This window comes from Pan troglodytes, chromosome 1, assembly GCF_028858775.2.
Source record: "Pan troglodytes isolate AG18354 chromosome 1, NHGRI_mPanTro3-v2.0_pri, whole genome shotgun sequence".
Lineage (NCBI taxonomy): Eukaryota > Metazoa > Chordata > Mammalia > Primates > Hominidae > Pan > Pan troglodytes.
The window spans coordinates 114312739-114334479 of record NC_072398.2 but is presented as its reverse complement, the minus strand read 5'-3'; the positions used below and the strand labels follow the sequence as shown (position 1 = coordinate 114334479).

Genomic DNA, 21741 nt, shown 5'->3' with positions numbered 1-21741 from the left:
GATTGTAAGCTCTATGAGGGCAGGGATTTGATATTTTTAAACTACCATACTGTCCCGATGTAGGACAGTTCCTGGCACATAGTAGAGACTTAATATTATGATCAGTGAATAAAGATCTAATTGGTAGAATTTTTAGCTTGGATCTCCTTGGTATCTGTTTTTATAAGCCAGACTTCCCTTCTCCCGAACCTCAGTATTTGTCATTTAAACAAATACCACTTGGAAAAAAATCAGCCTTATCTCGAGTCTGTTGGATAAATTATATGCACCTGAGAGACCAGCCTTGAATTTTCCAATTACCTCATACATCTAGGGAACTGCTTGCCATGAAGAAGCCTGTTGTATTATATCATCTATCCCCATGTGCCTTTTAATGAATCCGATTTCAGAATTGAGAACAAAAAGCTTACCATTTATTTCAGTTGGAGAAGGTTTCAGTGATTGGACAACTTTATGTAGATGAAGTAACATTGCAATAAAAAATTTCCAGAAGACATCTAGGTTCTGGCTAATGTGTTAGCCTTTAAGCAATATTAATGGTAACAATTCTGTTACAAATATTTAAAGTTTGTGTGTGGGTGTTGGGGATTGGGGGTGCTGTCTCATGCATGCACTACAGTGGAAGTCCAAACTCAATTTAACTGAGCTGTCTTGCCTGCTGAAAGACCTGGCAGAGTCAGTGATCAACAGAGCCCAAGACTCCAAGATGAGGCAAAAAAAGAGTGGGAGGATTTAGGAGCTGTCCCCAGTGTAACAAAGTGCTTCAGAAATCACCTTTGAATTGTGAGCATTGAAGCATCAACAAGATGCAGCATTATGATGTAAGTTATGCCTCTGGTGTTACAGGTAAGAAAAAAGAGTCACAAATAAGAGCCTCTGTCCTCTGGGATGTTGTAACAGGATAAACACCTTGGCTGTCTTGGATAATAAACATACACATACCTGTCAGCCCACCCATACTCTAATGTCCCAAATGCAATAGTTGCTCAACTTTCCTCCAGAGAATGTATCCCTGTGTGGTAGGTTTGGCTTAATGAAGAGGTGGTTCAATGAAGTGGATGCTCATTAGAAGCAGGCAGTATAGGAAGAAACATCTCACTCTGCCTTGTGAGCTCTTACATATTGATTTCCTTCTTTCATCACTTCCTCAGATCTTCCCTAACTAGGTCAAATCCTGTTACAAGCCCTCCCAGCCGCACAGTCCTCTCTTGTAGCACTCAGCATCATGGCTGATTCACAGCCACATGGGGTTGACTAATGCCTGTCTCCCTTAGATGCTAAGCCTCAGGAGGACAGGATAGTTTTTCAGTTTTGCTTACTTTTATATTTCCAGTGCCCAGCAGTGCCTGGCATATAAAAAGTGTTCAATATACATTTCTGAATTGCTGTGTGGATAATTAAGCAAGAAAATAGTCTCATCCTTTCTGAAGTAGTCTCTACCTATTAATACATCTGGATTTAGCTATGGAATCTGGGTAAAAAGAACTCAAGATAGTAAAAACATTGTGTAGCTGCATATCTGTCACCCCTCTTCCCTCCCTGGGAGTTAGGCTGGGTTTTGCTTTTTTTTTTTTTTTTTCATATCTATCTCCATCCCCTAACTACTGACTTCTGTGGTAGTTTGTACTATAAATGACCCTGATTTCATTTGTAGTTATGAAGAAATTTTGGTCTAGGTCATATGCCTGGGAATTCTGAATTTCTATTATAATTCTCTTTGTGCCTACAGATGTGCTTTTAAACTGTTCCTGCCCTTTCCTAAGGCTAGATGCTATATCACAAACAGCAGCACAATATCCCACTTTGGAAACCTAATTCTTTCAAGGTATTAGAGTTGATAGCAAAATTTCAGACAACCAGAGGCCACACTGAACACTGGTGTCTCCATGCTTATCCTATTAGTGCAGGAGAATCTGGCTTAACCTTTGAGCCCTGCTAAAAGCCATTTCATTGAGCAACAGACAATCAGAGCAAGGAAACAACTCAGTGTTCATGAATTGCCATGCTAAATCACTCACAGGATTGATAGAGAAATAAGTCACCTCCCATAAACAGAAAATTTTTTTTTCCTGTTTTTCCTTCTTCTCATTAGCAATTGTTCCAAAAACACTTACTCTGCTAATTTCTGCTAGAAAGAATCACCGTTCTTTCTCTGTGGCCCAGGCTGGAGTGCAGTGGTATGATCTCAGCTCACTGTAACCTCCGCCTCCTGGATTCAAGTGATTCTCCTGCCTCAGCCTCCCGAGTAGCTGCAATTACAGGCACCCAACATCACACCTGGCTAACTTTTGTATTTTTAGTAGAGAGGAGGTTTTGCCATGTTGGCCAGTCTGGTCTCGAACTCTTGGCCTCAAGTGATCTGCCTGCCTCAGCCTCCCAAATGCTGGGATTACAGGTGTGAACCACTGCGCTGGGCCTGCAATGGGAGTCACTGACAAGGTTTTTAAAGGGCCCAGGACTCTGTCTAGCTGCGGCATGCACAATACTCCTATTTGATCAACATGGCTAAGGCAAAGTCAAACTACATACCTTCCATGAAGTCAATTCTGTCGAGTAAGAAATGCCTTATACATCTGGTGCTCAGGAATGTTGCACTTTGGAGACAGATGTTCACCATCTGGTTCTCAGCTGCACCCATGCTGCTGCTGGTTCTCATATTCCCAGACCTTGTCCCACAGCAATAACACTAGCACTTGTGTGGCCCTTCATGGTTTTCAAAGCATTTATTACCTCCTATCATCCATGCCCAAGTCAGGTGCAATAGGCAGATGTAAAAAGCAAATCCAGCAGCAGTATTGTGACATGAAGGAAGGCTGGTTGACACAGGCAGGACTCATAGTGCAGCACCTCAATTAGACCACTATGTTGTGGGATGCTGCCCATCGCTAGAAGGTGCAAAGACCCACCCTGTCATACCTAGACTTGAAGAAACTGATTTACACTAAAATGAATATGAGCCTGAGACAGATATACCAGAATGCCACTTCTGTTAATTCATGCCTGTCTCCCTTAGATGCTAAGCCTCATGAGGACAAAACTGAAAAAAACAAACAAACAAACCCAGCCTAACCCCCAGGGAGGGAAGAGGGGAGACACATATGCAGCTCCACAATGTAATTCATGTAATCCATCCCAGCACTAGGATTTAAGAATGCATGTTTGGTATATTTCATCCCATTAAGGCAGTGGTTCCATTTTTTTCTGCATCCACATCAAGTCAGTAGCATCTCACGGCTATGAGAACACCTACCCAAGACATAACTAGGTTGCTTTGCTTACGTACAATAACAAGGGAAATTAGAAAAGCTGTTTTAAAATACCAGGAGGCATCTACCTTACAGTAGATTACTTGTCAATGGCCTCAATATCTGAAGATTTTAAGTTACAATCCCTGCATCCCTCTCCAAACTAAAAGCCAGAATGCTTGAACCTGAAAGAATTCCTCTCCCCTAAACAGTGCTTGACTGGAGACTGACAATGTTCATCTAATACCTTCTAGTTGACATTACTGATCTATCTGGTCAACCATGTTGTAGTATATATATTTGCTATGAAATTCCCAGTGGAGCATGAGATACATGCTAATCCATACATTTTACCAATGAAAGGATTGAGATGTCCAAGGAATCTGCAACTTGCCTAATATCAATCAGCAAATGGCAGAGCCAGGTTTGTACATTCTTGCTGGCCTGGGAGCCACTGCTTCTCAGGTGACTCAATCTTTACCTTGGTATGTCAATCTTATAGCAAAACTTCAAAAAGGCAATGTTACTTCCTTTGCTTCTTGATTTTATCAGAAACCTTATTGCTGCTAAGTTCTGAAAACTGCCCACCTTACAAATGAGGAAATCAGAGTGTAGAGAAAGTAAGGATTTTTTTCTTTTTTTTGGGACGGAGTCTCGCTCTGTTGCCAGGCTGGAGTGCAATGGCGTGATCTCAGCTCACTGCAACCTCCACCTCCCAGGTTCAAGCGATTCTCCTGCCTCATCCTCCCCAGTAGCTGGGACTACAGGCGCACGCCACCACGCTCAGCTAATTTTTGTATTTTTAGTAGAGACGGGGTTTCACCATGTTGGCCAAGATGGTCTTGATCTCTTGACCTCATGATCCGTCTGCCTCGGCCTCCCAAAGTGCTGGGATGACAGGCCTGAGCCACTGCACCCGGCCAATTTTTTTCAACGTTACACACCCAGCTAAGATGAACCTAGAACTAGAGTCAAATCTCAAACGTTCTAGACTAGAATTCTTCCCACCAGGCCATTGTCTTTACCTTGGTAAGCCTTTAAATCTTGTCCTTATAGAAAACTTCTGCTTAAATAGGCTCCGAATGCCTCAGTCCACACTGTGACTGGGTTAACATAGGGTCTTGTTTCCCAACTCAAGGGACAGAAATGTTTCTGTGTAAGAAGAACTGTGATTCTTTCTAGCAGAAATTAGCAGAGTAAGTGTTTTTGGAACAATTGCTAATGAGAAGAAGGAAATCTGAATAGTTGCCTGAAGTATAAAATCTCAAGTGTTTGTTTAGGGTACAAACTGCTACGTAAACAACACAGAAATCTCAGTAGCTTAAAAAAAAAGATTCCTTGATCATGTCATAGTCCAGTGTAGGTGAGCTGGGGCGAGGAGGGAAGTGCACATGGGGAGCCATCCTGGGACTGAGGCTTCACTAGTCTAATAGAAGGGCTGATGGCCAAAAACTAGGCTAAGAACTGCTGAGCTAGTGGCTTCACCTTCCCTAGGGCCTTGTAATCTTCCATCAGTTCCTTTGCATCCCATAGGCTGAGGAGGGAAGAAACAGCATGAATGATCTTTTGGAAAGTGGTAGAGGGCCACCTAGAAGTGACTTACATCAATCGCTTCTCTCCACAGTCCATTGATATGGACCCCGTCAAACTGCAGCAAAGACTGGGAAATACAGTCTCTCTGGGTGCCCGGGAGGAAAAGGAAGTGGGTTTGGTGAACACATAGCATTATTTCTGCTACACTGTCAAACACATTATTTATTAGATTGTATCAATACTACTGTATTATTAGCATTGGATTGTACCAATAGTATTATTAGTATTGGATTGTACCAATAGTATTATTAGTATTGGATTGGATTAGTATTGGACTGGATTAGTATTTATTAGATTGTACCAAATACTAAATGAAACAATGATACTAAATGCTACAAATACTGCAAATTTGTAAAAATACAAATACTATTAAAAATGACACAAATATTATACAAATACTACAAATAGAAATGATATAATAGAAATACTAAACGATACAATGAACCAAATATACAAATATTAAATGGTATGGTGATAACCAATATTAAATGACTGAGTGATATACAACACTAAATGGTACAGTGATGCAAATACTAAATGATACTGACACTAAACAATACAATGATACAGATACTCAGCATCTGTTCATGTACAAAGCATCTCCTTGATCTTCAGCCTGAGAGGAAGAACTGCCTGCACTGAGAGAACTGCAGAGATGGCTGGCTGCAGGGATTGACTCTCTGCTCCACCCATAAAAAGATGGTTACAGGAGCAACATCACTGGCAAGAAGAGATGAAGAGATAGGATGGAGCCTGTGTTAGAGAAGGTAGCAACTGGTTCTCCCATCATCAGCGAAGAAGAGAAAGGCAACACAGAACTTTTTGAGCTTTTTTTTCCTTTTTTTGAGACAGGGTCTCACTATATTGCCCAGGCTGGAAAACAGTGGCACAATCACAGCTCACTGCAGCCTCAACCTGCTGGACTCAAGGGATCCTCCTGCCTCAGCCTCCCAAGTAGCTAGGACTACAGGTGTGCACTACCACGCCTAGCTCATTTTTTTATTCTTCATAGAGATGGGGTCTTACTGTGTTGCCCAGGCTGGTCTTGAACTACTGGCTTCAAGCCATCCTCCTGTCTTGGCCTCCCAAAGTGTCGGGATTACAGGCATGAGCCACCACACCTGGCCCGCTTTTTGAACTTTACTGAAGCTTATATACAATTCTGCCAGAGTTGTTTTCCAAAATCATCCAACTCTAAAACATATTCTTTTATCTAAAAAAATCAATTGGTTTCCATATCACTCATTAAATAAATTATTAACATAATTGGTTAACTAATTGGTTAACATAACCCCTCCTCAATTCTGGGGATAAGATTATGCCTCATTTTGAGGAAGGTGAAAGGCTCGACGGTGAAATTGAAATGCAAAGAACAGAGTTCAAGGCTTATGGTTAGGTTGTTATTCCCAGATCCTAATACAAACCAGCAATGGTGCTATTCTGAGCCCTTATCCACAGGAGGTTAGATGCCAAAAAGGACTCTGAGGTCAGCCAAGGTGAGCTTGGTGACAGATTCTCCAGACCCTGATAGAACTTGTTTGGCCAAATCTTTCTTTTTTTCTTGGAGCTGTAAGATCTTTTCTTCTACTGTTCCCTCACAAACAAATCTAAAAAACAAAAACAAAAAATAAGCAAACTATCAAAAACCCAAAGCAGCACATCTAATAATACATTCAAACTTTTACTATGCTTTCGTTTTTAATGCGATTTCTTCCTTTAAGTCTTCTTAGGTCCAGTTAAGAACCCTGTCTGAGGAATCCAAACAACCTTGACTAGATATATATCCCTTTAAAAGGATGTGACCCACATTGACATTTTAATACTTTCTGAAGCTAAGGTAATTGAAACAAACTCAAAATAAGCAAAAGATATCCCAATCCAAAAAAGTATAGAGATCTAGCTTTTACCCAAAAAGTTCTACCTTGGTAAGTCCATAAGGCCTCAAAGGTTATCAAATTTCTGCTAGTTTAACTAGAGTATTTCTTAGTGAATTCACACTAAAAACAGGGTTTTCAAACCAAGTAAATGGCACTGTTGTCATTCATTCACTCATTCAAAAGTATTGATTAAGCACTCACTACACTATGCTAGGTGTGGGGATGGAGAGATGAATATGGTCTTGCTCCGAAGCAGAATGAAAGCGAGACAAACATGAAAATAAACAATAATAATATGACCTGGTAAGTGCTATAATGGAAGTATGTGCCATGTGCAAAAGGAGGAAAAGGAAATGTGTCCAGGGTAGTCAGGGAGGGCCCCATTAAACAGTTAACTCTTAATATGAGACTTGTATGTTGGGCAAGGGTTTGCCAGAGAGAGCAGTGAGGAGAGCACCCCAGGGAATGGGAACACGTGCAAAACCATGGCTGAGTTTCAGAGCATGGTGTATTGGAGGAAGTTCACATTGACCATGTTGTCCACAATGGCAAAAGCTCAAGAGGCTGGTAGGGCCAGATCACGGGTGGTGGTGCATGTCATGCTAAGACATTTTGATTTGATCCTATAGGAGGTGAGAGCTACTGAAGAATATGAGAAGTGGATGACACAATCAGATGGATTAGCTAGGAAGAGCCCTTCGGTGGTGATGGAGAGAACAGGATTCAGCAGAGTGGGAAGGGGGGACCTGGCAGTGGGCATGGGAAGGAAGAAATGGTTATCAGAAACATTTAGAAAATATAACTAAAGGATTTGGTACGTGGAAAAGCGAGAAAGGTAGGAGTCTAGTTCTGGCTAGATAATTAGATAAAGAGTGATACTATTAAAAAAGACAATGACTACAGAGGAATAGCAGATTTGAGGTAATAGGAAGAGAAAATCAATTTATATTTGTAACATTTGAGTACCTGAAACATGTAATTATACTTGCTACATAGTGGGTGCTCAAAAGGTATGTTTTATGGGCTGAAGGCTCAAAAGAACAATGAATAAAAGAAGGAATAACAGATGAGTATGTGGACACTCGGATTCAGGTATTTAGCAGGGACTGCGATAGTCAGGTCTGAAGTTTAGGAGACCTTGGAACTAAAGATACAAATTTTGGACTTACTAGAGTGCACAGAATTTGTAAAGGAAGGAATGTACAGAATGAGCAGAGAAGAGAGCATAGGAAGACTATCATAATCACTATATTTAGCGAAGTCTGGAAGTCATTGGTGCCCCTTAACAAGAGCAATTTCAGTGCAGCAACAGGAGTAAAAGCCAGTTTGTAAAGGTTGAGGAATGAATGGGAAGTAATCAAGTAAAGATAGGCAGTGATTCCTAATTCTTCAGGAAACCTGGTCATGAAAAGGAAGGCGAAAAACAGGGCCATTGTGAGAGGGGATTGGCAGCATTAAGGCAGGTTTTGTTGTTTTTAAAGACAAGGGGGTCCAAAACAGAGGACATTTTGCAAAATAACTGGCTCATGCTCATCAAAATGTCAATGTCATAAAACACAAAGACTGGGTACTGTTCCAGATCAAAGGAGACAAACTTATGAAAACTGCGTGCTACCAGGATCTGGGATTCTTTTTTGCTGTGAAGGACATCACTGAGACAAGTGAGATTGAAAAGATCTGTAGATCAGATAATAGTGTTTTATTAATTTTAATAACCTGATTTTGATAATTTTATTGGGGTTATGTAAGAGAATTCCCTTAATTTTAAGAAATGTACACTTAAGTACTTAGGGACAAAGGAGCATCAGGTCTACAACTTGTTCTCAAGTGGTCCAGAAAAATGTTTCTACCCACATGCACACCACAATATATGGGAACTTTTTGGTACTATTCTTGTACCTTTTCTGTGTGTCTGAAATTATGTCAAAATAAAAGTTAAAAAGAAAAATAAAAGAGAGGAGCGTCCTTTCATGGACTGCCCTCACCATATACACAAACTTGCTCTTCTTTTGCAGTGACCAACTTCAAGCTTACCCCAAATTGCTCATTTTTCTCCTGACTGTGGTTTGCCTGAAGGTATGCCTCAGGGGCATCATCAGTAAAGTCATCACCAAATACTTCAAATTCTATGAAAGCACTATCTAAGAAAGAAAGACTTTCACAAAGTACAAGTTGAGAAGGGTCCTGGGTCCTGGGGACCATTACTTACCTGTGTATGACAACATCTTTCTGCTGCCCTACTCGGTAAATTCGGTCACAAGCTTGATCTTCAAGTGATGGATTCCTGTTAGAAGACAGCTAAAGCTCAAAGGAACTGACATACTAGATCAGAAATGGCAAACTATGGGCCATGGGCCAAATCCAGCCCACAGCTTGTTTTTGTAGCTAAAAATTATTGTTACAGTTTTAAAGAGATTTAAGAAAAGAAAGCAAAGCAAAACAAAACACACACATCATGTGACACAGAACTGTGTGGCCTGAAAAGCCTCAAAGAAAAAAAATCTGTCGACCCCTGTCCTAAGCTAAACTGGCCTAAGACAAGCTGGTGCCAGATACCTTCTTGCCTAGTTTCTAGTGAGAAACTAGGGTCAGACTGTTAATAATAGCTCTTAGCACTATCATCAGTTGACAACTCTAAGTAACAGAGGTGAAACCAAAACTCAGGTCTGGTCTCTAGGTAGCTAGATGTCCTTGGGCAAGTTATTTAACCTCAGTCCTCTAGGCTTCAGATTGCTACTTGGAAATTGAAGGGCCAGCTAATGATCTTGACTAGCTACCTTTTTCAACTTTAATATTCTGTGATTCGATTAAGGAGACTTAATTTGTTTCCTTCTTTATTGATTCCCATTGTAACTCCAAATTAGTTTCTCATCTTACCTCTTTAAAATCTTGGATAACATTTCTCTATCTCAGAAAAAAAAAAAAAAAGCATGATTCCTAGTATGCTTTCCTCACTCACGTGTATAGAGGAGTCCCAAGTAAGAACTAAACCCGTTCTCCTGGAAGATGATAACAGGTTGGCCTATTTGTACCCATCTGGGCTGTCTGGAGAATTGGACCAATGACAATCCCCAGCAGCAATCCTTGATTGGCATAACTGGAAAACCACAAACTGGTACTCATTATGAGATTTTCTGTTAGCAACACACTAACTCATTCATTCTGTAGCCACGAAAGATGTGGTTGTACTCCTGGTATTAACACTACATACAATGAATCCAAGGGTGAGGTATTAAGTGTATTTCTAACATAATTAAAAAATCCCTATTCCTTTTCTTTTTGGAGTAATGCTTCTCCCTCTTTTCAAAGGTTGAAATTTCCTTGGACCCCAACAAGTATGTCTGGAATACACTATTCTGGAGAAGAGGTAAAACTGAGCAAGGTTAACTCTTAGCCAGGAGGAAAAGCTATGCTCCCCGTTTCCATGGAAACACATGTTAGACTAACAATAACGTGAATGAACTATTTTGAGTAGTCATTTGAAGGCTTGCTAGCTCAGGAATTCAGGGGAGTCAGCTAGCCCTATACCCTGCTTAGATCTGTATCTATAGACACATACAAAGCAAGGCATCTCTGCAATACGAACACAGCAATCAACATAAGAAGTCAGTTCTTGCTGCCCCTGTAGCCCACTGGCCTCCTTGATGTGCTGTGACAACCCAGGACAAATCCGGAATCATTACCAGTGCATGTCCAAAAGAAAGAGGTGATTTCCTCCAGTCAGGTTTAGACCAACACCTCCGGCCAAGAGAGAGATTAGCATTACCTTCAAAAGGAAACACAGCATTAACTTTAAACAGACTTGGTCTCGTAACACATCTCGGTCTCAGGTTTAAGTCCACGATCAATACAGATAAGCACTGTGTTCCTATCAAATTTCCTTCTGCTGTTATAAATTGTTTTTTTTTTAACATTATAATGCTATCTCCCATGTCTCACTTTTGAGAAAATTCTCACATCACATTTTGTGTGTGTGTGAGTCAACCTCTAAAAATTAACTGAGTGCTTGCCAAAATATATAAATACTGTAATTTAGAACCCTGGGGATGGTCAGCTCAATAAACTTTCAATTAACCAGATTATGTTTATTTCATCAGTCCCTACCCCTCCATTGCTACAATAATTCTCCTGCCTATCATTCTACTAATGCTTTCCAAATCCTTATTATCTATAATTAGATGCCTGTGTTCTTTCATTTCCTTCCATATTTCCTCATACCAAAACCCCACCTATCCTTCAAAGCTTGCCTCCTCTGCAAAGATTCCCTTCAACCTAACCAGCTCTGCTCTTAATCTCCTTTTAGTCCTCGTATTTTATTCTTTTTAGAATATTTGTGCTCTTTAAAAGTATCCCAATACATGTCTAATAAATTCTAAACACTTGGAGGAATCAAGGCTGTAAATATTTTTAAGTTGCCATATCAGAATTCTCTTTATATGGCTGGGCACGGTGGCTTACGCCTGTAACCCCAGCACTTTGGGAGGCCAAGGCAGGTGGATCACCTGAGGTCAGGAGTTCAAGACCAGCCTGGCCAACATGGTGAAACCTTATCTCTACTAAAAATACAAAAATTAGCCAAGCTTGGTGGCAGGAGCCTGTAATCCCAGCTACTTGAAAGGCTGAGGCAGGAGAATCGCTTGAACCTGGGAGGCGGAGGTTGCGGTGAGCCAAGATAGCACTATTGCAGTCCAGCCTGGGCAACGAGCAAAACTCCGTCTCAAAAAGACAAAAACAAAAACCAACCAAACAAAAAGAATTCTCTTTGTGTAACTCAGAACAGTTAATTATGCAGCTCTGATGTGACCAGCTTGTACCTGAGGGCCTCTGGAGTGGTTAAATGCCTCTACCAAGTCCATTCTCTGCTTGGGATTGACAGAGCCATCGATGGTGGCATAAGTCAGTCCACGCTTCTTCAGGTGCAATGCTACAACTTTCAGCATGTTGGTCCACTGAGAGACAATGACACTGGAAAGAAGAATAAAATAAAAAAATACCCTAACATAGATTAAACAGACTCATCTGCAGGGCTTTAATGCCCTCAACATTCTTAAGATTAGCTATCAAATGTTGACAAGGAAAGGCTTTCTGCTACCTAAGGGAGAAGGCACACACTTAGGTCATATCTGAAGATTATAATGCTTCCAGTTATTTCTAGATCCTCTCTACAATTTATTTAGTGCTAAATGAAGTCAGAAAAAAATGGTAGCTAAAGTGATGACTCCAGCCTTCTTTTATTTGGGGTCCTAGTGCTCATCCAGAAATCTGTGGTCCTGCACAAAAGGGACACTGACCACCCTTCCTGTGCCAGCCAGAACAACAGGCTCCTCCCTGCCCCCACGCTGTCTTAATTCGAGTTCTAAATTTTTATATTGAATTATTTAATATATACAAATGCAGGTGTATAGCACATATGTCAGGTATAACAAATGAGTCCTTGTATCCAAGTACTCAGCTTAAGAACATTATCAGCACTGCTGGAGCCTCCTCACTCCGTTGCTTTTCTTTATATGCTTCTCTACTTTTAAACACTTTTTCAGATGCTTTGCTTACCCTGATCCTCTAGGGATCTCCTTTTCAATTTGTACCACAAATATTTTAATTAGAAATCACAGGGAATGTGTGCTATAACCTCAGTGCTTTCTGCTGAGCATGACTCACAGTCCTTGATTTATAACTCTTGGCAATATCAAATTTTCTCACATAATTATGACCAATACTTGGATAATGAGAAAACGCAGTTACCTCTTTTGGGATGCTGAATTTCTTTGAATTGCCTCCAATTCTGCCAACAGAGATGAAATCTGGGAAAAGGTTACATCAACATTGTATGTTTAAGCAATTCACTTTTCTCCATCTCCTCTCACCTGCCATGCGAAGCAGCCTCCTACATGGCGTCTGTGCTCTGGCCTCACCTGTCTTTATTCCACCCTCCTCTCTGCAGCCAGAAAGCTCTTTCTAAAATGTGAGTTTGTCACTTCACCCCTCTGGCTAAAGCCCTTCCATAGCTTCCCACTGAGGATAAAGGCCAAGCTCCTCAAGGCAGCTTGCCGGATCCTTGCTGCTCCAGCCTCTGCTTCTCTGGGTTTGTTTCTCACCATGCCCTCGTCAAACGACACAGCAATCACACCAAAATTCTTCCCATAAATCACACTTTGGCTGTCTTGTCCATTCTGTTCCCTCTGCCTAGAACACCCTTTTGTGTCAGCTTAATGTCACTTCTTCTTGGAGGTCCTCCCAACCCCCAAAGTACGGGTTAGGTGCCTACTGCCCATGTACTATCATAGCACCTTTTGTTTCTATTATCACGGTCCTTGTCATACTATATATTAATTGCTTATTATCTCTTGCTTCCAGGACTTGAGACACTCCAAGGAGGCAAATATTAGGAAAGTAACTTCTCTGTTTCGGCCATGTGTGAGGGGCTGTGAGTACACACATGGCCAAAACAGAGAAGATACTCTCCTAATGTTTGCTGAAGAAGAAAGTGAAAGAGCTTTACCCACTTTATGGCCTGCTCCAAATGTTGTTGAAAAGGACCTGTCCAGACGGAGGAACAACTGTTAAAGCTTCCGAACAGGTTCCCTGGGTATTCCCCAAGAACCCTTGGGGTGCACTTGAGTCCACAGGGGAGCTGTCAGTAAGAACACGTGGGGCATGACTTTGGAGTGCAGCTGGGCTCATTCTTCCCAGCTGCTCATGTGAAAAACCTTTCAAGAGCCTCTAAGGGCCCCAGAGTTCACCCCCAGAATGCTGGAGAAGGAAGAAAACTGGGCTGTAAGTCAATCAGGAGACAAATATACAGAAGTTCTTCCTCTGTCCTCATATGGCTGGACCACTTTGGGACTCAGATTCCTCATCAGTGAAAAGAAGGACTTAGGCCAGATAAATTCTGAGGTGCCCTGAGCTCCCACATTCTAGGATGTCGTTACAGTGGTCACCACATGGGGCTGCTTTCCAATCTTAACAAACATTCTGGTGCCTAGGCAGGAAGTGAGTCACAGAACTGTACCATTCAAATTAGCAGACAGCAAAGCAGGTACATCTGTTATTTAGTTAACAATAGAACAGAGACACTGATGTGCCTGGTGTCTTGGCAACTTGAGATTGTGAAAGGCGCTGTGACTCCCACATGAAAAAGCTGGCCATGGTGTTTTGAGAAAACTGCAGCAGGAGGGCTGGATTTATGGCCCACGAGCCGGGGTCAAATTCCAGTAAGAAGCCTCCTTCCCTACTTGAAACAACCGTATGTGGTTTGAACTATTAATGGACATATGTTAAGAAAACTTGTGAATAAATATTACCTGCATTTAATTAAACAAGGAACACAAATGATTAGGAATTTAAATTTTAGCCCAATAGCTCACTCTGAAGGCACTAGCATGTGTGTTCTGGCCACATGGGATGCTCTTCTTATGTTTCTCTCAGCTATCAGTGGTAAAGACCTAGGTAAATGTTTTAAAATTTTAATTAAAAGGCAGCATTCCTTATAAAAAATAATGCCATTCCCCTGGAAATGACCTCCTTTCTAGTTATTAATACACTTTTTCAAAAAAAGCCTTTGAAGAGAGGTTGAGCCCAAGAATGGCAGCTTGAGATGCTAAGAGAGAAACAAGCCTCACTTTCAAGACAGGCAGGATGATGAAGCACATTCCGAGCCAGCAGACAGGCAGGACTCAGGTTACGGCATATCTCAGCCTTCCTCCAGCAGAATGTTTCTGCCTTAAAAAGCTCTGACGAAAACAGAGCAGAATGACTAATGAAGACAGAAGGCTATGTAGGAAACACTACTCACATGTGGAAGCCTTTCAAAGTCAGAGCGATTGGCGCTTACATGTATGACACAGTCTCTAGAGTCAAGCCTTTGTTTTCCTTTTAAGCTTTCTCTAAACAAATTGCTCACTTGCATAGGCCCCGTCCCTAGCACAAACCTGGCAAGCTCCCCAGTGACCCATGACAGAAAACCCACTTCAGTGCAATGCTGGGGTTGTCCCAAATTACTCTCTCAAAGCCCCCTATGTAGTAAGGCTTTAGTGTTATCTGTGAAATAAATGAAGCTTTAAGACTGGAGGGAGAATCTGATCAGCTAGAATTTAACGGCTCTAGCTCTGCTGGCAAATGGCTGTTTCCACTTGGACAAATGAGGTGCTGTCACACAGGAAAATGTGTGAGGAATCGAAGTCTCTCGACTACTACAGAGGAGACAAAAAGTACCTTGGTGCTCTCTCGCATGCCTTCAAAAAGCTCCATCTTGAAGAAGGTGCCGTTAAGGGAAACAGTGGAAGATGGCTCTGAGTCACGGAGTTCTGACAAGGTCAAAGCACTGAGCTGTTCTTCCAGGGAAAGGACGAGACCTTCACCCTTCAGTTCCATTGGATCCAGGGCCTGAACAGATAAAAAAGGACAGGAGCAGCTGGGAGTCAAGGGAGCAAACCTTGTTACTTGTTGATGATGTTTTGATTGTTTAACACTTCACAGAGCAAAATGTCTTGTAATTTGTCATCAGTAACTCCTCAAGACACCTTGATTAAAGTGTGATCTTGCAAGTTTTTTCACCAGATTAAAGATAAACCAAATGATGGAACTTTTTAAAGACTTGCCAGGCAGATGACATAATCATTCTATTTTTCCAAGCTAGAATATAATTGAGATGTTGATAATCAGAATACATTATTACAGCTCCTGAAATGAATAAAATACTCCTCTTAATTTTGGATGTGCCTCTATCCAATGTAGGGGCAACTTTTCAGTCTGTATAACTATCTGAGTTTTTATAACTGGAACCCAAAACCCCAAAACTGCCTGAAAGCAGAAAACCCCAAGAACTAAATTAGCTTTATGACATTCTGAAGTACCAGAGCATTCACAAATGGCTTCTTTTTAAACAAAATATCATTTTCTTTTCTTAAACAGTTAATCTAAAACAAAATAAACAATAGAAATACACTATTCTTGATGCCATAGGAATTATCAAGATTAATATGAAATAAAGCAAAATAAATAAGCCCCCTTTTCTCCAACCCACCAAAAAACAAAAATAGAAAAACCGAAACAGCATTTCCTTTGATCAAGCAGACTGGATCCCAGTTGGAGGAGAGTGAAATTGACTTCTCAGGTGGCCCCTCTGGAGCACTATATGACAGCAGGCTGAGGGCTTTTCTTACCGACTTCAGTAAAGAAAGATGACAGCAACACTGGCGGAGTCTCAGCAACTGGGACAGTATGTGGACGGTGCTGGATCTCGGCGAGTCTGCTGCCTCCGAGTGTCTAGGCTCCTCAGACCCAAACTCCAGTGCCACTTCCAAGAGGGAAGACAAGCCACAGGATGGTACAGGATTTAAAAGAGAAATACGGAGAGAGCCAGGAACTACATGGGGCTACTTTAACCATGTTGGATCTCAGACTCAATAATATAGTTACAACTCACTTCTATAGGCCACTTCAATTAGGCCAAATGAAATATCGGTTTTTCCTTATAGAACTACCTGCATTTTAATAAAGCAGATTTAGGAAACAATTAAAAAGAAGCTAAATAAACACCAGATCTCGTGTTCGCAATCAGTAGATTTTACTCTGGTTTGAGGGTCTTAGTTAAGGTCAAATCTCTGATACCAAGGATTCATAACCTCACATTTCTGTGTTTTACTGAATCCAAATCCCCATTTTCATCAGTCATATGTATTTATGAGAGTCCTACAGCTTACCTCTACTGAATGGATTATTAGGGCTTCTTCCAGATTGGTTGCCTCTACTTTCATGTCTTTTTAGATAGGATTGCAGAGCTGACCTGCCTCAGATTAAAAAGAAAAAAAAAAATGCATGTATAATGGTCACTAAGACCTGCTTAACTGTGCCTGCAGTGGGATCTTGACAAATTATAGAAGTAGACTTGTTAAATGATGCCAAGCTCATAAGAAGCAATGGCCAAAGGTAATGCAAAAGAAATAGTTATTTTAAAAAACCAATCTTTTTTTAAAATAAGCTAAAAAATATAAGGTGTAAAAGAAGAAAAAATATATTTACATTAGAAATGTAAATGAGAGGTACCAAATAGGAGACAGTAAATCTGGAATTCAGAGAAAGATAAGAGTTCAAGAGAAAGTGCAAAGAACAGATGACACAAAGGATTACAAAGTCGTCTTTTTAAAGTTCCGGTGAGATGCTGGATGACAGGTCAAATGTCAAAGAGATATCATTATTCAGTATAGCCCCATGAGGACCAGACAGATTCAGTATATGGTGACCACACCCTATGACTTCTATGCAAGGAAGCCAATGAAGAGTAGGTTCAAAATTTTGCCTTCCATGTGTGTATGAGACAGAGGTAAGCTGGGGAGGGGAGAAGGAGAAAAACGGGGTAAAAAAAAAAAGGGAATACAGACATCCAACTAATCAATAATGCCATAAAGTTTGTGGAAATTTGACCTTCAACTCACTCCCAAAAAAAGACAGGAATAAATGTGTGTGAGAAGGTGCTTCTTTAATACACACACCTTGATCTTGCAAAAAACACATTGTAAACAGTCTCTTCATCTTCAGAAAGCTTTAAATGGTGCAACTGAAATTTACGCTGGGGCAGTATCACCTGGAAGAATAAAAAAAAAAGCTGGCATGAAGCTATACAAATTAACTGCCTATTATAGAACAAATTCCCCATACTGACACTGCATATCTAGTCAACCCTGGAATGCAGCTTCCACCCTTTCTTAAACACAGGACTGCTCCAACATACAGTACAACTGGTTTGCTATGACACTAGGCATGGAACTGCAACCCTGGGGCCTCCTCACAGGAGGATGGGAGACTCAGAGGATCCTGAAGCAAAGCTGATGGCTGTTCAACCCAAGACAAGGACACAGTCATGTTCCTTCCCTGGCCTCCCCCAGGGACAGGTACAAATTTGATTACCAAAGGTCTGCCAGTAGAGTCCAGCTGGTCTTTTGTTCTCCTCAGCAAAAGGCTCTTGGTTAAAATACTTAACCGTTCTCCTCCTTTCTTTGAGCCATTGTCAACCTGACTCCTCCACAGATTGAACTCATCAAATGGAGAGCAACGGAGAAACCTTTTTTGTTGAGGAAGAAGGGCACAGAGTAGGGAAGGAAAAGTCAGGGAGAATGGAATAAAGGTTCAAAGTAAGATATAAGATGAAAAACAAATCAGATTTTCTGTTACACCTGTTATCCAATCACTTTTAAAAGTGAATTTCATAGCAAACCTTTGCTGGACAGATCAAAAGGATGTAAGTCAATAACAAAACCACATTATAAAAATGTGAGTTTTCCTATTAACAATGCCTACGCTGTCACAACAAGACATATAACCAACAGCTAGAATTTGTTCCTAAAGCTACAGGAGCTAAGAAAGAAATTTCACATCCTCTTATGGCTGACTCGAATAAAAATAAGTATTTTATTTTTAATTTTTTTCTTTAGAGACTGAGGTCTCGCTCTGTCACCCAGGCTGGAGTGCAGTGGCATAATCATAGCTCACTGCAGCCTTGAACTCCTGGGCTCAAGCAATCCTCCTGCCTCAGCCTCTCGAGCAGCTGGGACCACAGATGCACACCCCTGTGCCTGGCTAATTTTTTAATTTTTTGTAGAGGTGGGGTCTCGTTTTACTCCCCTGGCTAATCTTGAACTCCTGGCTTCAAGCAATCCTCCCACATCAGCCTTCCAAAGTGTGGAGATTACAGGTATGAACCACTGCACTCAGCCAAATGGAAATATTTTAAAATCAGCATTCTTTTTTGTTTGCTTCAAATAAATTGTAGTGCTAGCCCTAGACCATATGTTTTAAAGCAGAAGTAGCCGAAAACATTCACTGGACTTAAGAATAATTTAATTCAAGCTGTCCTATATTTTTGCATATATATAAGGGCTGAATGTAATCAAAGTCCTATATCAACAAATCAACAGCTATTTTCTCATAAATATTTATTCTTTTGTCCTTTAAAGGTTGACAGGCCTGCCATCTCCTAAACAAGATAATCTGGCACATACTAAGGATTTATTATGAGACATGAAATAATGATGAAGGGATACAGACAGGGTTCATATTTACACAGTCACAAGAAGTTACTCACTTCAGCAGCGAATACATATCCAATAAGTTGTTTTGAATGGGGGTTCCAGTGACAGCCCAACGGGCACAGGCTTGTAGCTTACACACAGCTATGGACGTCTGCACTCGGGGATTCTTAACATTGTGAGCTTCATCCAATATGATTCGAGCCCAGGCTATTCGAAGCAAAGGTGTTGAGGTGCCCTGGAAGAATCACAAGTGAAATCCAGCCACAGTATGGGAAAATGTACATGTCCTTAAGGACACAAGGGGAAATAGCAGGCAAGCATGGAGGACCCACATTTACCTTTAAATTTGCTTAGCTCAGGTACACTGAAATAAGAATTAAGAAACCCAAGAGTAAAACGTCTCAACTGGTTCAAATAAATAAGTTATTTGAGAGTCTCAGTCTTTGAACATAAGATGTCTAAGAGTAAAATGTTTTCAAATTTGGGTTTCCTTTTTTTTTTTGAGACGGGAGTCTCGCTCCATCGCCCAGGCTGGAGTGCAGTGGCGAGATCTCGGCTCACTGCAAGCTCCGCCTCCGGGCTTCACGCCATTCTCCTGCCTCAGCCTCCCGAGCAGCCGGGACCACAGGCGCCCGCCACCACGCCCGGCTAATTTTTTGTATTTTTAGTAGAGACGGGGTTTCATCATGTTAGCCAGGATGGTCTCGATCTCCTGACCTCGTGATCCGCCCGCCTCGGCCTTCCAAAGTGCTGGGATTACAGGCATGAGCCACGGCGCCCAGCTGAGTTTTCTTTTATTCTTTAAATACACACTTAAGCAATGGCTGTAGACCATGACTACACCAGGCATTGAACCTGCAAATTCACTCACTCAATAAAACATTTACTAAATTTTACTAAATTTACTAACGATTTTCCAAAAGTCTACTTTTAGACGTGAGATGCTGAACCAGATATAAAAAACAGTTCCTACCTGCAAGAGCTCAAAATCTAGCAGAGGAGAAAAACAAGCGTAAAGATAATTACAATACGATATAGATATAGTAAGTCCCACTGGCTAGTTCAATACCTGAAGTGGGAATCTGGCTGCTCTTGACGAAACAGCACCTGACCCATTGCGGATACTCAACGTCTGCTGAAGAAACAAAGTGCTATAACTTATGTAAGCACAAGGTGCTGGCAGAGGCATTCAACCAAACCGGGGGAAGGTGGGAAGGGAGTGGTCCAGAAAAGATTCTTGAAGCAGGTTTAAAAAAATTAACCTGGGAGAAGGAGCGGAGGCAAAGCGTTTCATTTGGAGGGAGAACAGACACAACACTGTGACAGAGCATGGCGGGAACTACAGATCCCTTGGTATGACTGAGCAAGAGGTGCCCCAGGGAGGGGCAGGGTGTCATCAAGAGATGAGCGACATACAGGTAGGGCAAGATCATAAAGAGCCTAATATGGCCAGGCGTGGGGGCTCATGCCTATAATCCCAGCACTTTGGGAGGCCGAGGCGGGTGGATCACTTGAGGTCAGGAATTCGAGACCAGCCTGGCCAACATGGCGAAACCCCATCTCTACTAAAAATACAAAAAATTAGCCGAGCATAGTGGCGGGCACCTGTTATCCAAGCTACTTGGGAAGCTGAGGCAGGAGAATCGCTTGAACCCGGGATGCAGAGGTTGCAGTGAGCCAAGATCGCACCATGCACTCCATCCTGGGCAACAGAGTGAGACTCTGCCTCAAATAAATAAATAAATGAAGCCTAATACATCATGAAAAGAAATTTAGGGTTTATCCCAAAAGCAGTGGAAAACCAGTGAGCAATCTGAAAAGTTCATCATCTATAAGTCAGAGTTGGTTATAAGCTGGAGAAATGTTCTAGAGATCTCTCCAAATACAGAAACCTGTGAATATCCTGTTGGGCTAAAAGGATAACATATAGAAAAATGAGTTCTTGGGATAATACTGTATTTTCAGAGTATAATTACATGATAAAGCCTCTACATCACATAACTGAGGCTGCCCTGGACCCCCTAGAAGACCATCACGTATTCACAATTGTCTCTTAGCCTCTGGCCTTATTATTTGCAACCCTTTTTTTTTTTCCGGGAAGTAAAGGGAGGCAGGGAATGATGGCTTAAAATCAAAATACTAGTAGTAAAATACTAGTCTGCACAATAAATATTAAAAATATCATGAGTATATACCCCAAATACTCTAACATAAAAATATCAACAAGTAAGGCTTTTATATATTCAGGTGATTATTACCCCCACAAATACAATGTAGTCATCTTTCATTCTAAAAGGCAGCTGAATCCTGTGGCATAGGTTGATCTTTATCACTGAGGTGGTTGTCTGGAATAAGGGTGATGGGATAGAGGAAAGAACAATTCCTTTCCACATGCGGATCATTTACAGCATTCCTGACCTCCAGGGAGGTCCTCTTGCTATTGTGGAGGCTGAGAAAGACTCCCATTAAACCATCTGTGGCTCCAACTCCACTTCCCTGGCTGCCCCCCAGCCTCACCTCCACATTGAGGTTTGCACCTGGGATCTCTGCCTCTTGCTTGTTTGTGGGAATCTCCTTGGCCACGAGGCTATAGGTAGTGATCACGATGTCATATGTAGAGAGGCTGCGTAGACATAACAAAGAAATCAATAAATGGTCCCACTATAGAGGGACAATGAGAGAGGCAGAGTTGATCTTTCAATAAAAATGCCTACAAATGGAAGGACAAACAGCAGAACTCATTAACTTGTGTCCTTAACACACACACGCACACACACACACTTTTGGAGGTAAATTTTACCCACTTGGTTTCCCTATCTCTTACCTCTGATCATTTACCGTCTGCTCACTATAGCTACCACAGCCTCCCTCTTACCATCCAGTGAGTCAGAAAGAAAATTATCTGGCTGGGATAATATAATGCTTAATATGATCTGGCCAGAACAGAAAGTAGGATAAAGTTGGGAAATAACAGAAAGTAGGATAGAGTTGGGAATTAAC

The 21741-nt window shown here is 41.4% G+C and overlaps 1 protein-coding gene and 1 non-coding gene across 11 annotated transcripts in view; both read right to left on the bottom strand.

Moving 5' to 3' along the window:
• Positions 1 to 391: 391 nt before the first annotated feature.
• TTF2 (transcription termination factor 2) overlaps positions 392 to 21741 on the bottom strand; it is a 47199-nt gene continuing 25849 nt past the window's right edge. For 4 of the 10 annotated variants that reach the window (XM_009428405.5, XM_009428395.5, XM_063797968.1 and 1 more), the window contains 13 exons: positions 21259 to 21364; positions 19811 to 19873; positions 18795 to 18976; positions 17621 to 17774; positions 17206 to 17297; positions 16417 to 16499; positions 15877 to 16010; positions 14927 to 15097; positions 12458 to 12516; positions 11530 to 11680; positions 10399 to 10481; positions 8925 to 8999; positions 4983 to 6445 (listed from right to left, as the gene is read on the bottom strand). In XM_009428405.5, coding sequence (XP_009426680.1) covers positions 6301 to 6445; positions 8925 to 8999; positions 10399 to 10481; positions 11530 to 11680; positions 12458 to 12516; positions 14927 to 15097; positions 15877 to 16010; positions 16417 to 16499; positions 17206 to 17297; positions 17621 to 17774; positions 18795 to 18976; positions 19811 to 19873; positions 21259 to 21364 — 1498 coding nt within the window. In that variant the 3' untranslated portion in view covers positions 4983 to 6300. Of the gene's footprint in view, positions 6446 to 8924; positions 9000 to 10398; positions 10482 to 11529; positions 11681 to 12457; positions 12517 to 14926; positions 15098 to 15876; positions 16011 to 16416; positions 16500 to 17205; positions 17298 to 17620; positions 17775 to 18794; positions 18977 to 19810; positions 19874 to 21258; positions 21365 to 21741 lie in introns of all 10 variants that reach the window. The other 6 variants (XM_009428407.5, XM_063797970.1, XR_010152704.1 and 3 more) reach the window with 4 other exon arrangements.
• Positions 13098 to 13182, bottom strand: MIR942 (microRNA mir-942). Its single transcript, NR_036017.1, has one exon. It is a non-coding gene; the product is annotated as a microRNA mir-942 (primary transcript).